This window comes from Panthera uncia, chromosome X (genome assembly GCF_023721935.1).
Source record: "Panthera uncia isolate 11264 chromosome X, Puncia_PCG_1.0, whole genome shotgun sequence".
NCBI classification, from domain to species: domain Eukaryota; kingdom Metazoa; phylum Chordata; class Mammalia; order Carnivora; family Felidae; genus Panthera; species Panthera uncia.
The window spans coordinates 31,247,580-31,269,777 of NC_064817.1; the positions used below are offsets into that span (position 1 = coordinate 31,247,580).

Here is a 22,198-nt window from a genome sequence, read left to right on the forward strand (position 1 = left end):
TTTTTTTTTTTTTTTTTTTTTTTTTTTTTTTTTTTTTTTTTTTTTTTAGTCTCTATGTCATTTACTTCCACTCTGATCTTTATTATTTCCTTTATTCTACTAACTTTGGGCTTCGTTGTTATTCTAGTTCCTTTAGGCATAAAGTTAGATTATTTATTTAAGATTTTTCTTGTTTCTTCAGGTAGGCCTATATCACTATTAACTTTCCTCTTAGAACTACTTTCACTGTGTCCCAAATATTTTGGACTGTTATGTTTTTATTTTCATTAGTCTCCATGCGTATTTTGATTTGCTTTTTGATTTCTTCATTGGCCCATTGGTTGTTTAGTAGCATTTGGCTTAGCCTCCACATATTTGTGTTTTTCCACTTTTCTTCTTGTACTTGATTTCTGGTTTCATACTGTTATGATCAAAACAGATGCTTGATATTATTGATATTATTTCAGTTTTGTTAAATTTATTGAAACTTGTTTTATGGCCTAAGCTATGACCTGTCCTGGAGAATTCTCCATTTGAACTTGAAAAGAGTGTATATTCTGCTGGTTTTAGATGGAATGTTCTGTATATATCCGTTAGGACCATCTGGTCTAATGTGTCATTCACAGTCACTATTTCCTTGTTAATTTTCTGACTGGATGATCTATCCATTGATGTAAGTGGGGTGTTAAAGTCCCCTAATATTACTGTTTTCCTGTCAATTTCTCCCTTTCTGTCTTAATATTTAGGTGCTTTCATGTATTCAGGTGCTTTAATGTTGGGTGCATACATATTTACAATTGTTATATCCTCTTGTTGGATTGATCCCTTTATCATTAGTAATGCCTTTTTTGTAATTAGTAATGCCATATGTTTTGTCTGATATAAGTATGGCTTTTTTTTTTTTTTTTTTGCTTCCACTTCTGTGGAAAATTTTTTTCCATCCCTTCACTTTCAGTCTGTATGTGTCTTTAGGTCTGAAGTGAGTCACTTATAGGCAGTATATTGATGGGTCTTTTTACTTTTTTTATCCACTCATTTACCCTACGGCTTTTTTTTAATGTTTATTTTTGAGAGAGAAAGTGTGTCTGGGGGAGGGGCAGAGGGAGAGAGAGAAAATCCCAGTAGGCTCCATGCTGTCAGTGTGGGGCTTGATCCCATGGACCATGCGATCATGACTTGAGTCGAAATCAAGAGTTGGACGCTTAACCTACTGAGCCACCCAGGCTCCCCTACCCTGTGTCTTTTGATTGGAGCATTTAGACTTTTATATTTAAAGTAATTATTGGTAGATATAAACTTATTGCCATTTGTTAATTTTTTTAGTTGTTTTTGTACTACTTCTCTATTCCTTCTTTTCTTGCTCTCTTTCTTTGTAATTGATGACTTAATTTAGTGTTATGCTTGGATTCCTTTCTCTTTATTTTTAGTGTATATATTATAGGTTTTGGGTTTGATGTTACCATGAGGTTCATATATCCTAAGTATATAGGAGTCTGTATTAATTTGATAATTGTTTAAATTTGAACACATTCTAAAAAATAACTTTATTTTTACTCCCACTTTATGCATATGTTGTCACATTTTATATATTTTTATTTTGTGAATCACCTTAACTATTTTTTAGATATAACTGATTTTACTATTTTTGTCTTTAACCTTCATACTAGCATTATAAGTGATCTACTGCCTTTACTGTATGTTTGCTTTTACTTGTGAAATTTTTTTCCTTTCATAATTATCTTCTAATTATGTCCTTTTCTGCTGAAAAAAGTCCTTTTAACCTTTCTTGTAAGGCCATTTTAGTGGTGTTGAACTCCTTTAACTTGTTTGTCTGGGAAACTCTTCCTCTCCACGGTTCTACATGGTAACCTTGCTGGGTAGAGTATTCTTGGTTGTGGGTTTTTTCCTTTTAGCACTTTGAACATATCATGCCACTCCTAGCCTGTAAAGTATCTGCTGAAAAATCAGCTGAAAAGCCATATGGGGTTTCCCTTATATATAACTGGTTGCTTTTTTCTTGGTGCTTTTAAGATTCCCTGCTCATCTTTAATCTTTGACATTCTAATTATTATATGTCTTGGTGTAGACCTCCTTGAGTTCATCTTATTTGGGGGTCTCTTTTATTCCTGGACTTGGATGTCCATTTTCTTCCCTAGGTTGGGAAAATTTTCAGCTCTTATTTCTTCACGTTATTTTCTGCTGCTTTCTCTCTTTCTTCTTCTGGGATCTCTCTCATGTAAATGTTGATATGCTGGATATTGTCCTAAAGAGCCCTTTATTCTTACTTTTTAGAATTCTGTTTTCATTTTGTTGTTCAGCAGTGTGCTTAACATTACACTATCTTCCAGATTGCTGTTCTGTTTTCTGCATCCTCTAATCTGTTGATTCCTTTTAGTGTATTTTACATTTTATTTACTGTATTCTTCAACTCTGATTCTTTTTTTTTTTTTTTTAATATTTTCTATCTCTTTGTTGAAGTTGTCATTGAGTTCACCTACTCTTCTCTAGTCTGGTGAGCATCTTTATGACTATTACTTTGAACTTTTTATGAGGTAGATTGCTTACCTCTGTTTCATTTCATTCTTTTTCTGGGGTTTTGTCTCATTCTTTCATTTGGAGCATATTTCTGTCTCCTCACTTTGTTTGACTTTCTGTGTTTGTGTCTATGAATTAGGCAGAATATCTACGTCTCCTAAACTTGAAGAATGGCCTTGTGTAGGGACATCCCCTTTTTAGACTGTGTGTCCCTGGCAGCTTTGGCTGGTTGGCTGGAGTTTTCATGGGCATGGGCTGGCAGTCCCAAGGCACTCCAAGCTGTGACCACCCAGGTTGGACAGCTGGAACTGAAGTGGGCACAAGCTGGGGTGTCCTGGGGCTTTCTGGGCAGAGGGTACCCTGGAAACACAGTAGACTTGAAACCAGTATGGTCTAGGATATCATGGGGCACTCTGCATAGGGGGTGCCACAGTGAGTCCCCTGGAGATCAAGTGGGTGTAATGCTGGGGTGTCCTGGGATGTTTTGTATCTGTGTTGCCTTGGTGAGATGACTAGAGCTATAGTGGACACTGTCCAGGGCTGTCCTGGTGTGTGCATTGCTGGGGTCACCTTATTGGGAACGCTGGGGCTGGTGTGGGCTGGGGTGCCCAGACTCTACTCCCATCTGTACAGTCAAGGTGGAGAGGGAATGTAAACAGTGGGGCTCACTAGTCCCTTCAACCCAAAGGGTTCTAGGACTGGTTCCTTTATATTCTAGTTGCTCTTTTAAAATTAGTGGTATTTTATTCTCTGGCATTCAGGCCCTTTTATAGATTATGAATCTTTAATCTAGTCTCAGTTATTCCTTTCAGGTTATGGTCCGAACTTAATTTGGAGGGTTTCAGACTGTATGTTACCAAAGCGGTGGACATGCGAGCAGTTTGTTAACCTTGACCTGAAGTTACCTCATTTCCTCTCCTACTGCCAGTTAATCTTTTTCAAACCTGTCCTCATAGACTGAGTACTGGCAGGAATACTGGGCCCATTTTTGTCACTTGTACAGTCATCTCCACCATATAGTTAATGTAACTCTGCATATTACAAGCAACAATATCTAGTTAATGATGCCCTGTTTAACCTCCATATATGCTGTTTACCCATGGTTACACTAAAGACACATAGAATTTCAGAACTCCTCAGTATACCTCATCAGAATTAATTTGGCAGAAGATATTCTTCTAATGGATCTGGTGGACATCCAAGAGTTCCATGGCAATATTGCATCAGAATTTGAGGTCACATAAATGATGATTCAGGTGTCTAAAGAGACCCTGCTTTGTGTAGCCACCCTAGTTTGACAGTCTAAACTCCTATTCCTTAGAGATAGGGAGATATGATCTACCTTTCTGGGCACTTTTGGGCATAAAAACTCATACCTTTTCTCCCACTTATGTTTTTTTAAAATGTTTTAATGTTTACTTTTGAGAGAGAGAAGAGAAGAGAAGAGAAGAGAAGAGAAGAGAAGAGAAGAGAGTGTGCAAGCAGGGGAGGGGCAGAGAGAGAGGGAGACACAGAATCTGAAGTAGGCTCCAGGCTCTGAGCTGTCAGCACAGAGCCTGATGCGGGGCTTGAACCCACGGACTGTGAGATCATGACCTGAGCCAAAGTTGGACACTTAACCAACTGGGCCACCCAGGTGCCCCGTTCTCTCCCATTTAAAACTTCCTGTTAGGTTTGCTTTATGCCCACCTTTTTCTCCTTTGCTCCTTCAGCTCCTGCTAGACCTTGACCTTAAGATCATGAAGCAAAGAGAGGAGCATGATTTGCCCTTTAACGTTACCCTTCCCATTTTTTTTCCTTTAGTATTTTGAGGGGAATGAGGTAGAAGGGGACAGAGGTCTCTAAGTTAGCTGGTATTGCTGTATCCTCTTTTTGTCTGTCACTAAATCTTTGGTGGGCCTAATTATAAGTTGGGTGGGAGGTGCATGGTGTTCTTCAGGGGGTCCTAAAAGAAACCTCTGTACAACACAGTTCCAGAAATAGGAGTTATGGTCCTGTGTTGGCCTCTACCAACCCCTTCCCCAGCTGGCTTCTATCCTAGTATGCATGCTTCATATCCTTGTTGGGGCCTTTTGCCTGGCAAACAGCCCTCTGGTGCAGAGTAGCTGCAACATGGCTCAGGTTTTCCACAGTATCCACTGAACCGGTGGAAAATTCCTACACCCTTGTTTTTTGTTTTTTGTTTTTTTAATTTTTTTTAATGTTTATTTATTTTTTGAGAGAGAGAGAAAGAGAGAGATACAGAGTGTGAGTGGGGGAAGGGCATGGAGAAAGAGGGAGACACAGAATCTGAAGCAGGCTCCAGGCTCTGAGTTGTCAGCACAGAGCTCTAACTCACGGTTCGTGAGATCACGACCTGAGCCAAAGTCGGATGCTTAACTGATTGAGCCACCAGGTGCCCCTTGAACACCCTTGTTTTCCACCTCGGGAAAGATCTATACCATCGCTGACTCTGTTGCTTTTCCTCAAATATACCCTGCCCTTCATATGGGCATAGAGTGCAGTATTGGGGGTACATCAGCTATTCCACAGCTTAAGCAGATGTCCACTCAGGGAATGAAATATTAGTGTTCTCTTCATACATGTATCCTGTAACTGACTTTCTTGGAATAACTGAGCTCCCCTCAGTTGTTCAAAGTCTTAGGGTCTAAACAAGAACTATGAATCCATGAAATGTGACACACTAGCCTAGCATGTGTAGTAGTGATTCTAGTGGCCCTGTCAGCCACTGTGCTGCTGCTTTGGGATGCTTAACTACTTGGTAGACAGTACTGTCCTTGTTAGAAATGACTCACATTATGGGGCGCCTGGGTGGCGCAGTCGGTTAAGCGTCCGACTTCAGCCAGGTCACGATCTCGCGGTCCGTGAGTTCGAGCCCCGCGTCAGGCTCTGGGCTGATGGCTCGGAGCCTGGAGCCTGTTTCCGATTCTGTGTCTCCCTCTCTCTCTGCCCCTCCCCCGTTCATGCTCTGTCTCTCTCTGTCCCAAAAATAAAATAAAAAACGTTGAAAAAAAAATTTAAAAAAAAAAAAAAGAAATGACTCACATTATCTAACAGTGAGCTGCAATCAGTCAGTGTAATTGATGAGAATAAAACTTTCACATTCAAATTGGGATGTGAGTAGAAACCTAGATCAGCAACTTTGCTTGGTATAAATGGTTATGCATCTCTTCATTTGAAAGATGATGTCACATGCCTCCCATAGCATGCTAGAAGGAGGTTAGCTATGAATTCAGAAGTGGGGTTTACCTGTTTCTCAAGCAATTATATTCCTTAGTCTAATACACTAAACCTCCCACTCCAAAAAGGGAAGGAAAAAAAGTTGGAAACCACCCATTTTAGGATGAGACCGAAATGTAAAATGACACAATATCCAACAGAAAATGACAATTTTTTCTTTATTAATGTTTTTTGTCTACATAATACTGTAGACTATTAAGGCCACAAATAAATTACCAAAAAGTTTAAACAGTTATGAGTATTTTAAAAGTGTCTACTTTGAAAGATGTATTCAGACAAGTGAGTAAAAAAATATTACCGTATTTCATTGATTCTCTGATCATTTATTCACACTTTCTCTGAAATTGAAGTTCAGCTTATCAGTGACATCATGGATTAGTTTAAAGCATGTTTTTTCCCCTTTTTTAAAGGTTTTTTGTTTATTTATTTATTTATTTTGAGAGAGAGAGAGCACAAGCAGGGGATGGGCAGAGAGAAGGAGAAACAGAGTCTCAAGCAGGCTCCACACTGCTCGAACTCACCAACAGCCAGATCATGACCTGAGCTGAGATCAAGAATGGGATGCTTAACTGACTGAGCCACCCAGGTGCCCCTTTTTTCCTTTTTTTTTTTTTAATGGTCATTCATTTTTGAGAGACAGAGCATGAGCAGGGGAGAGGCATAGAGAGAGGGAGACACAGAACAGGCTCCAGGCTCTGAGCTGTCAGCACGGAGCCTGATGTGGGGCTCGAACCCATGAACCATGAGATCATGACCTGAGCCAAAGTCGGACGCTTAACCGACTGAGGCACCCAGGCGCTCCTTCCTTTTTTCCTTTTTTAATACATAAAAAAATAATGTGCTTTTCGATTCATGGTATATTTAATAAAATACAGCAGCTAATCACCTCTCGTGCCCACTCCTCAGAAATTCCCATCTGGGTGTGGTCACTACTGTAAATCAGTTTCTGTTATAGTAGGTAGCTGCTGATTCCTTTAATATTTGGGGTTGTCCTTGGTTTCTTCCCACACGGGTGTTAGGGTATAGTCTCCCCAGGACAAGGCTGACAGTGGCCCTCATAGTTTGAATATCAGTAACTGTAGAAATAAAATTCCATTTAGCCACTTCCAAGATACGATCAAATCAGTGGCAAAGGAAATTGGTGTCATAGACTCTAAGTCTAAAGTTCCCTTTTGGCCAACAAAAGAGCAGGACACAGGATTAAGGTGAGAGATGGCGTATGTCTGGGAAAAGACAGGAGCCCCGAATAAGGGTCTTTGCCCTATATTTATTAAGATCAGAAGGCTTACAAACGTGATTGGCGGCACAAAGAGACAAACTGTGAACATTAACCTGGGGATGTGAGGGAAGAGGGGCATTTGGAAGATATACAGTGTTTGGGGTTTGGGTCAATATAAAACAAAATCCTGGCGCCGGGCAGATGGTTGTTAATGGCAGACAGGAGGTGCCATGTCTAACTTAGCTAGCCTAGGGGATGAGACAGTCAGGTGGAATAACCTCGGGGTTAACAACGCACCTTTTCTTTTGTTAACCATCTCTGCTCTGGGCTGCTTCACCTGCAACGCAGCGGTCTATAGCTCAATTTATCTGTTTACCTAACTTGGCCCTTTCTTCCTGTGAAAGTAGCTTTTCTGGTACAGTACTAAATTGGGGGGCATTTTTGCCCTGCATGCCTAATTTTGTTTACCTCATATACCTTTGCATTGGGAGCCTGGGTACCATCAAGCTGAAACAGAGGATCTGCTCCTCCACTGTACATACAACAACCAACTGAGAAAAGAGGGCTCTGTCTTTTCTTGAATTGTATATTTTAGAGAGTAGCACTAATGCCATAACTTAGAACCGCATGATTATTTGAACATTAAGGTATCATCCCATTCCCAAAGCTAATATTTGCTACCAGTCACTGCTTATCATGAATAGACTAAAAGCTGATTTTTCTTTCCATTCCACTGTTGAAGAAAGATTCATGGAATAGACCAATTATATTTATAATCGATAGGGTCCATGAAAACCAAATAGGTTAAGCTCTTCATTTTTAAAATAGCCCCACAGAAGTCATTTTACTCCTTTTTCCATAGCGAGATACTGATTGGTGCAGCCGAAAATAGGACCCAGGTCTCCTAATTCAGTGTCTTCCCTCCCTTCCCATCCCCTCCTTCTGCATTGAACATAATTCTCTCCTGATTTAATTGATGGTTATGCCAGGGGTTCTCCAATGAAACAACTTAGTTTTTTCAAGTTCAGATATGAGTGAAATGGAAAAATTGGTAGGCTGGCACCTACTTTTAGCTAGATTTTTAATTTTATTGTTTTAAAATGCTTGGAAACAATACCATTTGGGACAGGCAAAGGTAATATTCTTTTCATCTTTGGACCAATATTGTGAATGCCAAAAAGACGAATGATGCATGCAACTTCTGATTGGAATTGGAACTTGTAGCTTTTGATTACTAATCTAGTACTTATAAGCACCATACCATGTAGCCGATATACCCGGAGCATAAGGCAGGATGTCTTGAAGAGAAGAAAACCTAATAAAACTTGCAATATAATAGGGCCAGTTAAGAATGAATATAGACGTAGTCTGAGGTTTCCTGTTATTATCTGAGAAGTGGCATCTTGAACTTCTAGACAATTCTGAACTTGTTTGGTTTGACAGTAAGATCATTTTCAAGGGAGCTGTCTTGAAGCTAAATAAACTGATGAGGTTTAATTATGATTCTAGAGTGATGTCTGAAGAGGTAGAGGAGATGATAAAGAATTAGTTCTATTTAAAGTTAATGAAACTTTTCAATTCTACAAGTATTCATTTTTATTACTTTGAAAGACATTACATTGTAAAGATTCAGGTGCATACTAATAACTAAAATGAGATAAACTAGCAAAAATAATAATTACCCATTAACCTAGAATTTATATTAGTTTTTCATTAAAACCGTTCTCTTCCACTTTGTTTTCTATTTTAAAATGTTAAAACTCAGGGCAAACTCTAGACAAAAGCAGAGATAAATAATTATCTAAGGATTTTAGTATCTCTTCAACTTAGCATAAAAAGATAATTTATTCCAATATACACCATTCTTTTTGCCTTCTCTGCCAGCTCTTGTATTACTCACTTCCGTTATCTTAGAAATCCTGTGCTCAATGGCAGTTTGATTATGATTTGCCCTACCACCAACATAATTGGAGAGAAAAGAAAGTAATTGCTTGAATTAATGTATTCTAAGTTACTAATGAATAGAAATGAGGCAGAAACTGTTGATTACTGATATAAAAACTATTTCACCTCCTTCTTTCTTGCTAAGAGAATCCCAGTTTAGGGGAGTAATAACATATCTAGTTGCTAGAGATAAATCATAATTAGCCTAAGTCAGCCATAGCAATATTGTTCCCTTTTCGTAACTGGTAGTAATGTCTTCTCTCTCATTCTTGATATTGGTAATTTCTGTCTTCTCTCTTTTTTTACTGATCAGTCTGTCTAGAGATTTATCTTTTTTTTTTTAATCTCAAAGAATCTCTGTTTGGCTTTATTTAGTTTTACATATTTTTGTTTTGTGTTTCACTGAATTTTTTGTTCCTTTATCATTTCCTGCCTTCTGATTGGTTTGTGTGTATATTGCTCTTCTTTCTCTAGTTCCTTAAGGTAGAACTTTAGATTTTCAATTTCAGATATTTGTTTTCCTTTTTTAATGTTATAGGATTTGAGTCATTTGAAATTTATTGAGACTTGGTTATGGCCCAGAATATGATTTTTCTTGGTAAATGATCCATGTGCACTTGAGAAGAAGGCGCTTCTAAAGAATATATTTTAAAGTTTCTTCTCTTCTGTTTCCAGCATTCTTTCTTTCTTTTCTTCCTCTTCCTCCTCCTAATTGTGACAAGTAATACCACACTGGTTGCCTGCAGAGAGGACAGCTGTGTGGTTTTGACCCATGGGAATGTATTACCTTTTCAGACAATTATTTAATTTTTAGTAAAGAATGATAATTGAATCATAGTGGTGGCTAAAAACACGCACAAAATCTACACACACAAACAAAAGGATTATGAGTAGCAGACCAGAAATTATGAGGAATTCTTGGAAGACAGGAAAAGCAGGTGCTATCAGATTAGTTAATTCAGATAACTCAAAACACCTGCAGTAGAAAACCAAGCATGTGCATAGAAACTTGAACAGTTACACTGCAGAAGGTCCCCAGGTCAACCATGTGATTAAAGAGCTACTATGAACAGCAGATGTTTTATCTGCCCTGCTCTGAAATGTCCCCAAACCCTACTTAAATTAGAAGTAAGCACTTGTAGGGGCGCCTGGGTGGCGCAGTCGGTTGAGCGTCCGACTTCAGCCAGGTCACGATCTCGCGGTCCGTGAGTTCGAGCCCCGCGTCAGGCTCTGGGCTGACGGCTCGGAGCCTGGAGCCTGTTTCCGATTCTGTGTCTCCCTCTCTCTCTGCCCCTCCCCCGTTCATGCTCTGCCTCTCTCTGTCCCAAAAAAAAAAAAAAAAAAAAAAAAGAAGTAAGCACTTGTAGTATTGGACCTTTAGGCTCCCCAAACTACACTCCAAAGACAGTGAATGAGGTTGAGACAAATGCAGACCTGCACAAAAGAAGGGATAAAACAGAAGCACACATCTACCTAGAAGGGACAAATAACTACTTTTCCATCATCAGAAATGCCATTTTTGTTTTGGCAAGAGGAAGGGTCCCTACCCTACCTACAAGCACCCTGCCATGTACCCCCAAAGAGGAGACTACTACTTTATATTGACATACTGTGCAATCCCGTTCCAAGGAAAAGCCTATTAGTGAAATGGACATCACAACTGTACATCAGATACATGCTGATTATGTAGGCTAATCAAATGTGCCCTTTATTCCTAAATATGAAAGGACAAAGTTTGGGAAATATTTGAGGAAGGTGAAAGAGAAGATCATAAACAGAGCAATTTCTGAGGTTAAAAAAAATACAGGAAACAGAGTTACCAAAAAAGCCAAATTCATACTCAGAATTTTGAGAATTTGAATAAGAATGTGAATTGAATAAAACTATGAATTTGAATAGGAATATGAATTTGAATAAGAAGGCTGAGAATATTTGAATAGGAACAGGCTGTAATAAAAGGGATCCATTCAAGATCCCTTTTTTATACCAATAAAATTAAGTAATTGTAAAACGGACACATTATTGCAAAATTAAAATCTTAAACCCCAGGGGGCGCCTGGGTGTCTCAGTCGGTTAAGCATCATGATCTCAGAGTTCTTGGGTTCAAGCCCTGCACTAAGCTGTGTGCTGACAGCCCAGAGCCTGGGGTCTGCTTCGGAATCTGTGTCTCCCTCTCTGCCCCTCCATCTTTCCCTTGCTTGCTCACTCACTCTGCTTCTCAAAAATAAATAAACATTAAAAAAAAAATTCTTAAACGGTGCTCAGCGCAGGGTCTCCCTGCCTCACTTAGGCTCCACCCGAACCTGGAACAGAGCATGCGCGGCCCCGCCCCACCCCTTATCCCCCTTCCCCCAAACCGGAAACTCGCCCCCGTTTCCTGTAACGGACCCCAGTTCCGGTTCTATCCCAGAGCTGTTGCTGCGTCCGAACCCAACGGACGCTGCCTAGAGGTCTCCATTGCCACTGAGTGCCTCTGGCTTCTCTCGCCATTCAAGCTGGGCAATCTTCGGGGCCGCCGCCGCCTTCGGCCTCGCCACTGCCTGTTCCGGGGTCCTCGCTTCAGAGTTGCCTTGACCTTGGGGCCAGCGCCGCCAACCATGGCCACCGCGCCGTTCTCTCAAGTGTGCCAGAACTACCACCCCGAATGCGAGGCCGCCATCAACAGCCAGATCAACCTGGAGCTCTACGCCTCCTACGTGTACCTGTCGATGGCTTTCTATTTCGACCATGACGACGTGGCCCTGGAGAATGTCTCCAAGTTCTTCCTGCGCCAGTCCCACGAGGAGAAGGAGCGTGTCGAGAAGCTGATGCAGCTGCAGAACCAGCGTGGGGGCCGCATCCGCCTCCACGACATCATGAAGCCTGACCGCGACAACTGGGAGAGCGGCCTGAAGGCCATGGAGTGCGCCTTTCACCTGGAGAAGAGCGTGAACCAGAGCCTGCTCGACCTGCACCAGCTGGCCACCGACAAGAACGACGCCCATCTGTGCAGCTTCCTGGAGACCAACTACCTGCACGAGCAAGTCAAGGTCATCAAAGAGCTGGGGGGCTACATCACCAGCCTGTGCAAGATGGGGGCCCCGGAAGATGGCTTGGCAGAGTACCTCTTTGACAAGCTCACCCTGGGCAACAGCGACAAGAACTGAGTTGGGACTGCCTTCCCATAGCCACAGGGTGCATGGTAACTTCCCCTGGTCACCATGCCGAGCATGCATTTTGCAGTATTGCACTTGCAAAACGTTCCAGTTTTCTTTCTTCCAGTTTTGCCATAAAGTTACTTGGTTGCAATAAAGTTATTTTGTTCCTAAATAAATAAAGGTCTCTGGTTGATGTGTATGCACATCTTTCACCTTTTAAGTTTTATAGTAGGTATCCAGGAGTCTCTCCACCCACCCAACCCTATCCATATGCAGCTGAGGATCTCCAGAAATGGAGGGAGAAGGTATTCCATGGGACCCTGGAAAACACAAAATTAATCTTCCTCTCATAAGCAGTGTGGGTGGTGGTGGTTTAGAGCCCTGAAGAATGTGGGAACCTATGCATAGTAAAAGTATAAAAACATTGCCTGAAAGTTATGACTGAGGTTGATCTGGGGAAAGAGTGAAGGAAATGGGATTGGGCAGGGATTAAAATAAAGGAGGTCTTCTACTTTACCCTAAAAACTTTTACTTTATCAAAATAAGTAAATACTAATATTTTTTGATTCTAGATAGCAAGAAAGGGACCCCAGAAGCCATTATGGCAGAGAACCTCTTTAACAAGCTCACTGTGGGCAATAGTGATAAGAGAAACTTAATCTTAGGCTGGCTTCCTACTGGATATGAGAGTGATTTGCCTTTGGTCCCCTGTGCAGGACATGCATATTGTCATTAGAAAACTTTCACTTCCCCTTATGAATAGTGTGGTTATGTGGTTTGGGGTAAGATGGGTGGTTTGGGGCACTGGTTGCTGTAGATGGATGTATATGGTAAACGTATAGAAAAAACATGGTCTAGAATTTATAAATAGTGGTTGCTTCTGGGAAAGAATTGAAAAATGGGATTGGACAGGGATTAAAATAAATGGAGCCTTCAACTTCATCTGAAGTTTTTAGCTGATTAAGTCATACAAATGTTAATGTTTATTGTTTGTAAGTAACAACCTGGGGACCCTGGAAACTGGCAGAGTGGAGTAACTGATTGGCAGGTTCACCCTTGTTGTCAGTGACTATGGGAACTGTGTTTTAGGTTTGCTTCTCTGGAGACACAGGTGCAACTTCAAATGGCCACCAGTACCAGGCATGCATGCTGCCATCAGAAAACCTCTAGTTTTGGGGGTTTATGTACACTTTGTAATAAACCCTGTTCAGTATAAGGGTTGAAAATTTAACAAAGATGCTGAACATCAAAATATTTGAGAATGACTGTGAGGTAAATTGAATCTTCTAGAAAGAAATAATTCATAATCATAATAATTCATAGTCATAGAAGAACCTTCTATAATAACAAGCACTCAGTAGAAATTCCAGAAGGAGAAAACAAGAGTTTGTGTAGAGTGGTAGACAATAATCAGGAAATAATTTTTCAAAATACTATAATCTCGGGGTGCCTGGGTGGCTTGGTCAGTTAAGTGTCCAACTCTTGATTTTGACTCAGGTCATGATTTCATGGCTTGTGAGATCTAGCCCCACATCAGGCTCTGTACTGACAGCATGGGGCCTGCTTAGGATTCTCTCTCTCCCTCTCTTTCTCTGCCCTTCTGCTCACGTACATGCGTGTACTCTGTCTCTCAGAATAAATGTTAAAAAAATACTATAATCCAAATACTATTACCATGTATATTTCCTCCTTTAATCTACTAGTGTTCTGAATTACATTAACAGATTTTCCTGTGTGGAATTATTTTTTATTCCTGGAATGAAACTTACTTGATCACTGTTGATTTGTTTTACTATAATTTTTTGAGATATGATTGAGATGTATGTGGCATTGTGTAATTTTAAGGTGTACCGTGATACACTGATATATTGGGAAATGATTGCCACCAAAGCCTTAGCAAAAACCTCTATCAATTCATGTAATTACCATTTCTTTTCGGTGGTGAGATTTCTTAAGATTTATTCCCTTAGCAATACTTAAGGATATTATATTGTTAACTATAATGACCCTTCTGTACATTAGATCTCCAAAGTTTGTACTATTTGATCAACATCTCCCCATTTTCTCCAATCCTTCAGCTTGTGGTAATCAACATTCTAATCTGTGTTTCTGAGTTTGGCTTTTTTGGTTCCATATATAATTGATAGACTACAGTATTTGTGTTTTTCTTATTTCACATAACATAGTGTCCTCAAGTTTCATCTAAGTTGTTGTAAATGGCAGCTTTTCCTTCTTTCTCATAGAGAAAGGCATGAATACCCAGAAAAGAAATGGCTGGATCATATGGTAGTTCTGTTTTTAATCTATTGAGGAATGTCGATACTGTTTTCTTTACTGGCTATATCAATTTGCACTCCCACCAACGGCGTACAAGGGCTTCCTTTTCTCCACATCCTTGCCAACACTTGGTATTTCTTGTCTTTTTAATGATAGCCATTCTAACACATGTGAGGTATATTGCATTGTGGCTTTGATTTTTATTTCCCTGATGACATGTGATGTTGAGCACCTTTTCTCTGCCCATTTTTTAATTGGGTTGTTTGTTTTTTTACTGTTGGGTTGTATAAGTTCTTTATATATTATGGAAATTAGCCCCTTATCAGACATATGATTTGCAGGTATTGTCTTCTATTCCATAGTTTCTTTTTGTTTGTTTTACTGTTTGTGTCTTTTGCTGTGCAGGTTTTTTTTTTTAATTTTTTAATGTTTTATGTTTGAGAGAGAGACAGGAGTCAAGCAGGGAGGTGCAGAGAGAGGAGACACAGAATCTGAAGCAGGCTCCAGGCTCCGTGCTGTCAGCACAGAGCCCAATGTAGGGCTCAGACTCACAAAACATGAGATCATGACCTGAGCCAAAGTCACCACTTAACTGACTGAGCCACCCAGGTGCCCCAGTAGTTTTTAAAATTAGTATAGTCCCACTTACTTATTTTTGCTGACATCACTCTTGCTAGTATTTTTATTTAGGATTTTGTATCTCTCTACCTTAATAAGTAGTTTTCTTTCAGGTGTGTAAGTACCATCTTTGTCCTGTTTAGGTATTAAGATTACTCTGGCCTTGTAAAATAAATTGAGAAAAATTTTTTTCATTTTTATATGCTTGTGCTTTTGGTATAATATCCAGAAAATCATCTCCAGGACCAATATGAAAGAACTTTTTTCCTATGTTCTCTCCTTGGAGTTTTTGGCTTCCGTCTTAGTTTAAGTCTTTAATCCTTTTCAAGTTAATTTTTGTGCATGGTGTAAGACAGGGGTCCAATTTCATTCTTCCGCATGTGGTTATCCAGTTTTCCCACCACAGTTTATCAAAGACACTGTCATTTCCCCATTGAGTATTCTTGGCACCCTTGTCAAATATTAGTTGACCCTTTATGCATGGGCTTATTTCTGACTTTTTGATTATGTTCCATTGGACTGCATGTCTTTTTTTTAATGCTGGCATCATGCTGTTTTGAATTATATAGTTTTATATTGTTTGAATTCAGGAAGTATGATGCCTCCAGCTAAGTTCTTTCTTGAGATTGCTTTGACTAGTCGGGGTATTTTGTGACTCCATAGGAATTTTAGGATTGTTTTTCTATTTCTGTAAAACATGTCATTGGAATTTTGATAGGTGTTGCAGTGAATCTATAGATGGCTTTGAGTAGTATGGACATTTTAACCATATCAGTTCTTCTGATCAATGAACACAGGATATCTTTCCATTTATCTGTGTCTTCAGTTTTTTTCCATGCAATTCTTAAAGTTTTCAGTGTACAGATCTTTCACCTGCTTGGTAAATTTATTCCTATGTATTTTATTGTTTTTGATGCTAATGTAAATGGGATAGTTTTCTTTATTTCTTTTTCTTGTTGTTAGTATATATAAATGCAACTGTTTGTGTTTATTTTATTTTATTTTATTTTATTTTTTAATGTTTATTTATTTTTGAGAAAGAGAGCATGAGCAAGGAAGGGACAGAGGGAAGAGGGAGACATAATCCAGATCAGGCTCCAGGCTCCGAGCTGTCAGCACAGAGCACGACATAGGGCTCAAACTCATGAACCACGAAATCATGACCTGAGCCAAAGCTGGACGCTTAACCAACTGGGCCACCCAGGCACCCCTGTTTTGTTTTTATATCCTGCAACTTTTTTGGATTCATTGATTATCTCTAATAGGTTTTGGTGGAGTATTTAAGACTTTCTAGATATAAAAGCATATCACCTGCAAAGATAATTTGACTTTTTTCCTTTCCAATGTGGATGCTTTTTATTTCTTTTTCTTGTCTAAATGCTCTGGCTAGGACTTCCAGTATTATGAATATGAGTGGTGAGAGTCAGCACCTTTGTCTCATTCCTAATCTTAGTAGAAAAGCTTTCAACCTTTCACCATTGTGGATGTTGTCATAGCTTGCCCTTTGTGACCTTTATTATGTTGATGTATCTTTTCTATACTCAATCTGTTGAGAATTCTTAATCATAAATGTTAAATTTTGCCAGATGCTCGGGCACCTGAGTGGCTCAGTCAGTTAAGCATCGTATTTTGGCTTGGGTCATGATCTTGTCTAAATCATTGTTTTCCAAGGACTCCTGAACTGATGGACTCCTGAACCAAGATGGACGGGAGCCAGTTGACAGGCCACTATAGGGTTCATACCTGGGAACAAAGTCTATATGCCCTTTACCCAATGCACAAGTGGTTTAGACTCTTCCTGAGTCACTTGGCATATGGAGCTGGATCATCCTACAGCTCCCACAAAGCCACTTTTGTCTGTGGGATGGATGCTAAATGATTCTTGGGGTAGGGGGTGCAAAAACAACAGATGTCTTATTACACCATGCTGCTGACATCACTCTTGCTAATACTTCTATTTAGGATTTTGTATCTCTCTACCTTAACATGTAGTTTTCTTTCAGGTGTGTAAGTACCATCTTTGTCCTGTTTTGGTATTAGGATTACTCTGGCCTTGTAAAATAAATTGAGAAAAAATTTTCATTTTTATATGCTCTGGAATAGTTTTCATATTATAGGTGTGGTTTGTTTTTTTTTTTTTGTTCTAAGAAGATTTAGTAGAATTCACATTAAAATTATTTGAGTCTCGGGGCGCCTGGGTGGCTCAGTCTGTTAATTGTCTGACTTCAGCTCAGCTCATGATCTCTTGGTTCGTGAGTTTTCTGCTGTCAGTGCAGAACCCACTTCAAATCCTCTGTCTCCCTCTCTCTCTGACCCTCCCCCCATCTCTTTCTCTCACAAAAATAAACATTGAAAAAATTATCTGAGTCTCTTCTCTTTTTAAAGATAGATGATTTTATTTCTGTAAAAAATGACATTGGGATTTTTAGGGATAACATTGAGTCTGTAGGTTGTTTTGGGTACCACAGGTGTTTTGACAGTATTAAGTCTTCTATTCCACAAACAAGCTATATCTTTACATTTACTTGTTTCTTTAATTTCTTTCAGCAAAGTTTTGTGTCACATTCATTGATTATCATATGTTCAACTATCCTCATGCCCCAAGGATAAATCCCACTTGGTCATGATGTATGATCATTTTAATGTGCTGTTGAATTCAGTTTGTTGATATTTGTTGCATTTATATTCATTAGAAATATTGGCATATAGTTTTATTGTAGTGTCTTTTTCTGGCTTTGGAATCAGAGTAATACTGGCCTCATAAAATGGGTCTGGAAGTGTCCCTGCTTCTTCATTTTCTTGGAAGAGTTTGAGAAAGATTGGTATTAATTCCTCTTAAATTCATTTAGAACCACAAAAGACCCAAATAACCAAACAGTCTTGAGAAAAAACAAAGCTGGAGGCCTCACACTTCCTGAATTCAAAACATATTACAGACTTACAGTAATAAAAACTATATGGTACTGGCATAAAGACAGACATATAGACCAATAGAACTAAACAGAAAGCCCAGAAATAAACCCACATATATATGGTCAAATAGTCTTCAACAAGGATGCCAAAAATCCATAATGGGGAAGGTATAGTATACTCAATAAGTACTGTTGGGAAAATTGGATATGCACATGCATAAGAATGAAAATTGAAACCTATATTACACCAGACACAAAAATCAACTCAAAATGGATTAAAGACTTTGACATAAGAGGAAGGGTAGGCAGCGGGCAAAGGGAATCACATTAGAGCTACTGATAAAATTATAGCTAAAATTGATAAATCATCATGCACTTTGCCATTGAGACTCTCAAGCTTTCTTACACATTAGAATTAGCACCAGACTACATCCTAGGCCAATTATATCAGTCTCAGGGGGCAGGAGCTAGGCATTCCAGGCACTCAAACCAATGTGAGCACCTTGCTCCTCAAAGTGTACTCTATGGCAAGCAGCAGCAACCTCACCTGAGAACCTGCTAAAATTCAAAATCCCAAGCCCCATCCCAGACCTACAGTATCAGAATCTACATTTTAATAAGATCCCAGGTGATGAATATGTACCCTGACATTTGTGAAGCACTGATTTATCATCCTAGATTTCAACCATGGCTATATACATTGGGATAAACTGGAATGCTGGAAAATAATACTCATACTCAGACTTAAACAACTTATCCCATTATATCTTTATGAATATACTGGAACAAACACACTAAAAACTTAGTGTAACTTCAACAGTTATTCAATTGGCAAATATTTAAAAAGATTTGAAAACCCTATCTAATTTCCGCTGATGTTGGATATGTGCATACACACTCAAAAATTTTTTTTAATTCCACTATACTTAACATACAATGTTATGTTATTTTCACGTGTTCAATATAGTGATTCAACATGTTTATACATTACTAAGTGCTCATAATAAGATTATAATTTATTTTTATGATAAGTGTACTTTTAATCCCCTTCATCTATTTTACCCATACTCCCACCCTCCCCTCTACCACTGGTAACCATGTGTTCTCTATAGTTAAGAGTCTGGTTTTTTGTTTGTCTCCTTTTTCTTTGTTAATTTGTTTCTTAAATTCCACATATGAGTGAAGTCATGTGGTATTTGTCTTTCTCTAACTTCTTTCACTTAGCATTACACCCTTTAGTTCCACTGACGTTGCAAATGGCAAGATTTCATTCTTTTTTATGGCTGAGTAATATTCTTTTATAGATGTACTATATCTTCTTTATCCACGGACACTTCGGTTTTTAACCTATCTTGATTATTGTAAATAATGCTGCAATAAACATAGGGGTGCATTTATCTCTTTGAATTAGTGTTTTTTTTGGGGGGGGGGTAAATACTCAATTATGGAATTACTGGATCACATGGTAATTGTCTTTTTAATTTTTGAAGAGCCTCCATACTGTTTTCTGCAGTAACTGCAGTAGTTTGCATTCCCAACAGTGCACAAGGGTTCCTGTTTCTCCACATCTTGCCAACACTTAGTGTTTCTTGTGTTTTTAATTTTAGCCATTCCAACAGGTGTGAGGTGATATCTCATTGTAGTTTTGATTTGCATTTCCATGATAGTTAGTGATATTGAACATCTTTTCATGTGTCTTTTTGCCATCTGGATGTCTTTGGGAAAAGTCTGTTCGCGTCTTCTGCCCATTTTTAATTGGATTATTTGTTTTTCTTGTGTTGTATAAGTTCTTTATACATTTTGGATACTCGTTATCAGATATGTCATTTGCGAATATCTTCTCCCATTCAGTAGGTTATCTATTAGTTTTGTTGGCTGTTTTCCTTTGCTGTGCAAAAGGTTTTATTTTGATGTACTCCCAATAGTTTACTTTTGTTTTTATTTCCCTTGACTCAGGAGACATATCTAGAAAGATGTTGTTACAGCTGATGTCAGAGAAATAACAGCCTGTGCCCTCTTCTAGGATTTTTATGTTTTCAGGTTTCACATTTAGGTCCTTAATCCATTTTGAGTTCATTTTTGTGCATGGTGGAAGAAAGTGGTCAGTTTTCCCAGAACCATTTGTTGAAGAGACTGTCTTTTTTCCATTCCGTATTCTTGCCTCCTTTGTTGAAGATAAATTGACCATAACATTGTGGGTTTATTTCTGGGCTTTATATTCTGTTCCATTGATCTGTGTGTCTGTTTTTGTGCCATTACCATACAGTTGTGATTACTATAGCTATGTGATATAACTTTAAATTTGTAATTGTGATGCCTCCAGCTTTGTTCTTCATTTTGAAGATTGATTTGGCTATTTAGGGTGTTTTGTGGTTCCATACAAATTTTAGTATTCTTTGTTCTAGTTCTGTGAAAAATGTTGCTGGCATTTTGATAGGGGTTACACTAAATCTGTACATTGCTTTGGGTAGTATAGACATTTTAACAATATTTGTTCTTCCAACCCATGAGCATGGAATGGCTTTCCATTTATTTGTGTCATCTTCAGTTTCTTTCATCAGTATTTTATATTTTTCAGAGTACAAGTCGTTCACTTCCTTGGTTAAGTTTATTCCTAGGTATTTTTTAATTATTTTTGGTGCAGTTGTAAATGGGATTGTTTTCTTAATCTCTCATTCTGCTTTTTCATTATTAGCATATAGAAATGCAGTGGATTTCTGTACATTGATTTTGTATCCTGCCACCTTACTGAATTTGTTTGTTCTACTGGTTTCTTTGTGGAGTGTTTAGGGTTTTCTATATAGTGTCATTTCATTTGCAGATAGTGAAAGTATTACTTCTTCCTTGCTGATTTGGATGCATTTTATTTCCTTTTGTTGTCTTCTTGCTATGGCTAGGACTTCCAGTACAGTGTTGAATAAAAGTGGTGAGAGTAGGCATCCTTGTCTTGTTCCTGATTTAAGGGGAAAAGCTCTCAGTTTTTCACCAGAGTATGAAGTTAGCTGTTGGTTTTTTATAGATTGTCTTTATTATGTTGAGGTATTGTCCCTCTAAACCTACTTTGATGAAGGTTTCTATCATGAATGAATATTGTATTTTTGTCAAATGCTTTATCTGAATTTATGGAAATGATCATATACTTTTCATCCTTTTCTCTTATTGATGTGATAGATCACTTTGATTGATTTGTGAATATTTAACCACCCTTGCAACCCAGGAATAATAAATCCCATTTTATCATGTTGAATGATTTTTTAATACATTGTTAGATTCACTTTGCTAATATTTTGTTGAGGAATTTTGCATCTAGGTTCATCAGAGATGTTGGCCTATAGTTCTCTTTTTTTGTGGTGTCTTTATCTGGTTTGGGTATCAGGGTAATTCTGGCCTCATACAATGAATTTGAAACTTTTTCTTCCTCTTCTCTTTTTGGGAATAATTTGAGAAGAATAAGTATTAACTCTTCCTTAAATGTTTGGTAGCATTCACTTGTGAAGCCATCTGGGTCTGTACTTTTGTTTGTTCAGAGTGCTTTGATTACTGATTGAATTTCCTTGGTGGCAATTGGTCTGTTCAAATTTTCTCTTTCTTCCTGATTCACTTTTGGTAGGTTATAGGTTTCTGGGAATTTATCCATTTCTTCTAGTTTGTCCAATTTGGTGGAAGATAATTTTTCATAATACTCTCTAGCAATCCTTTGCATTTCTCTGGTGTTTCTTGAGTCCTCTTTCTCTTTTCCTTGTTGAGTCTGGCTACGGGTTTGTCAATTTTATTGATTTTATTTTCAAATACCCAACTCCTGGTTTCATTGATCTGTTCTATTGTGTCTTTTTGGTTTTTATATCATTTTTTAAATTTCAAGTTTTTATTTAAATTCTAGTTAATACATAGAATTTAGTGATTCATTACTTACACATAACACCCAGTGCTCATCATCACAAGTGCCCTCCTTAATACCCATCACCCATTTTGTTCATCCCCCCATCAGCCTTCAGTTTATTCTCTATAGTCAAGTCTCTTCTGGTTTGCCTCTCTCTTTTTTTCCCCTTCCCCTGTGTTCATCTCCTTTGTTTATTAAATTCCATGAGTGAAATCATGTTATTTGTCTGTGACTGACTTATTTCGCTTAGCATGATACATTGTAGCTCTATCCATGTTGTTGCAAATGGCAAGATTTCGTTCTTTTTGATGGCTGAGTAATATTCCATTGAGCATGCAACACACACACACAACACACCACCTCTTCTTTATCCATTCATCAGTCGATGGACATTTGGCCTCTTTCCATAATTTGGCTGTTGATAATGCTGCAGTAGACATCACTGTGCACATGCCCG

The 22,198-nt window shown here is 38.5% G+C and overlaps 2 protein-coding genes across 3 annotated transcripts in view; both read left to right on the forward strand.

The window, feature by feature from the left end:
• PRRG1 (proline rich and Gla domain 1) overlaps positions 1-22,198 on the forward strand; it is a 140,829-nt gene that overhangs the window by 90,385 nt on the left and 28,246 nt on the right. The gene's annotated exons all lie outside the window — the stretch shown is intronic.
• Positions 9,777-13,867, forward strand: LOC125931600 (ferritin heavy chain-like). The gene has a single exon (XM_049643668.1). The coding sequence runs from the start codon at positions 11,233-11,235 to the stop codon at positions 12,061-12,063; it is 831 nt and encodes a 276-aa protein (XP_049499625.1). The 5' UTR covers positions 9,777-11,232; the 3' UTR covers positions 12,064-13,867.

Excerpts from the sequence above, each read along its gene's own strand:
- LOC125931600 (XM_049643668.1), top strand. The coding sequence starts at position 11,233 with ATGCGCGGCCCCGCCCCACCCCTTATCCCCCTTCCCCCAAACCGGAAA.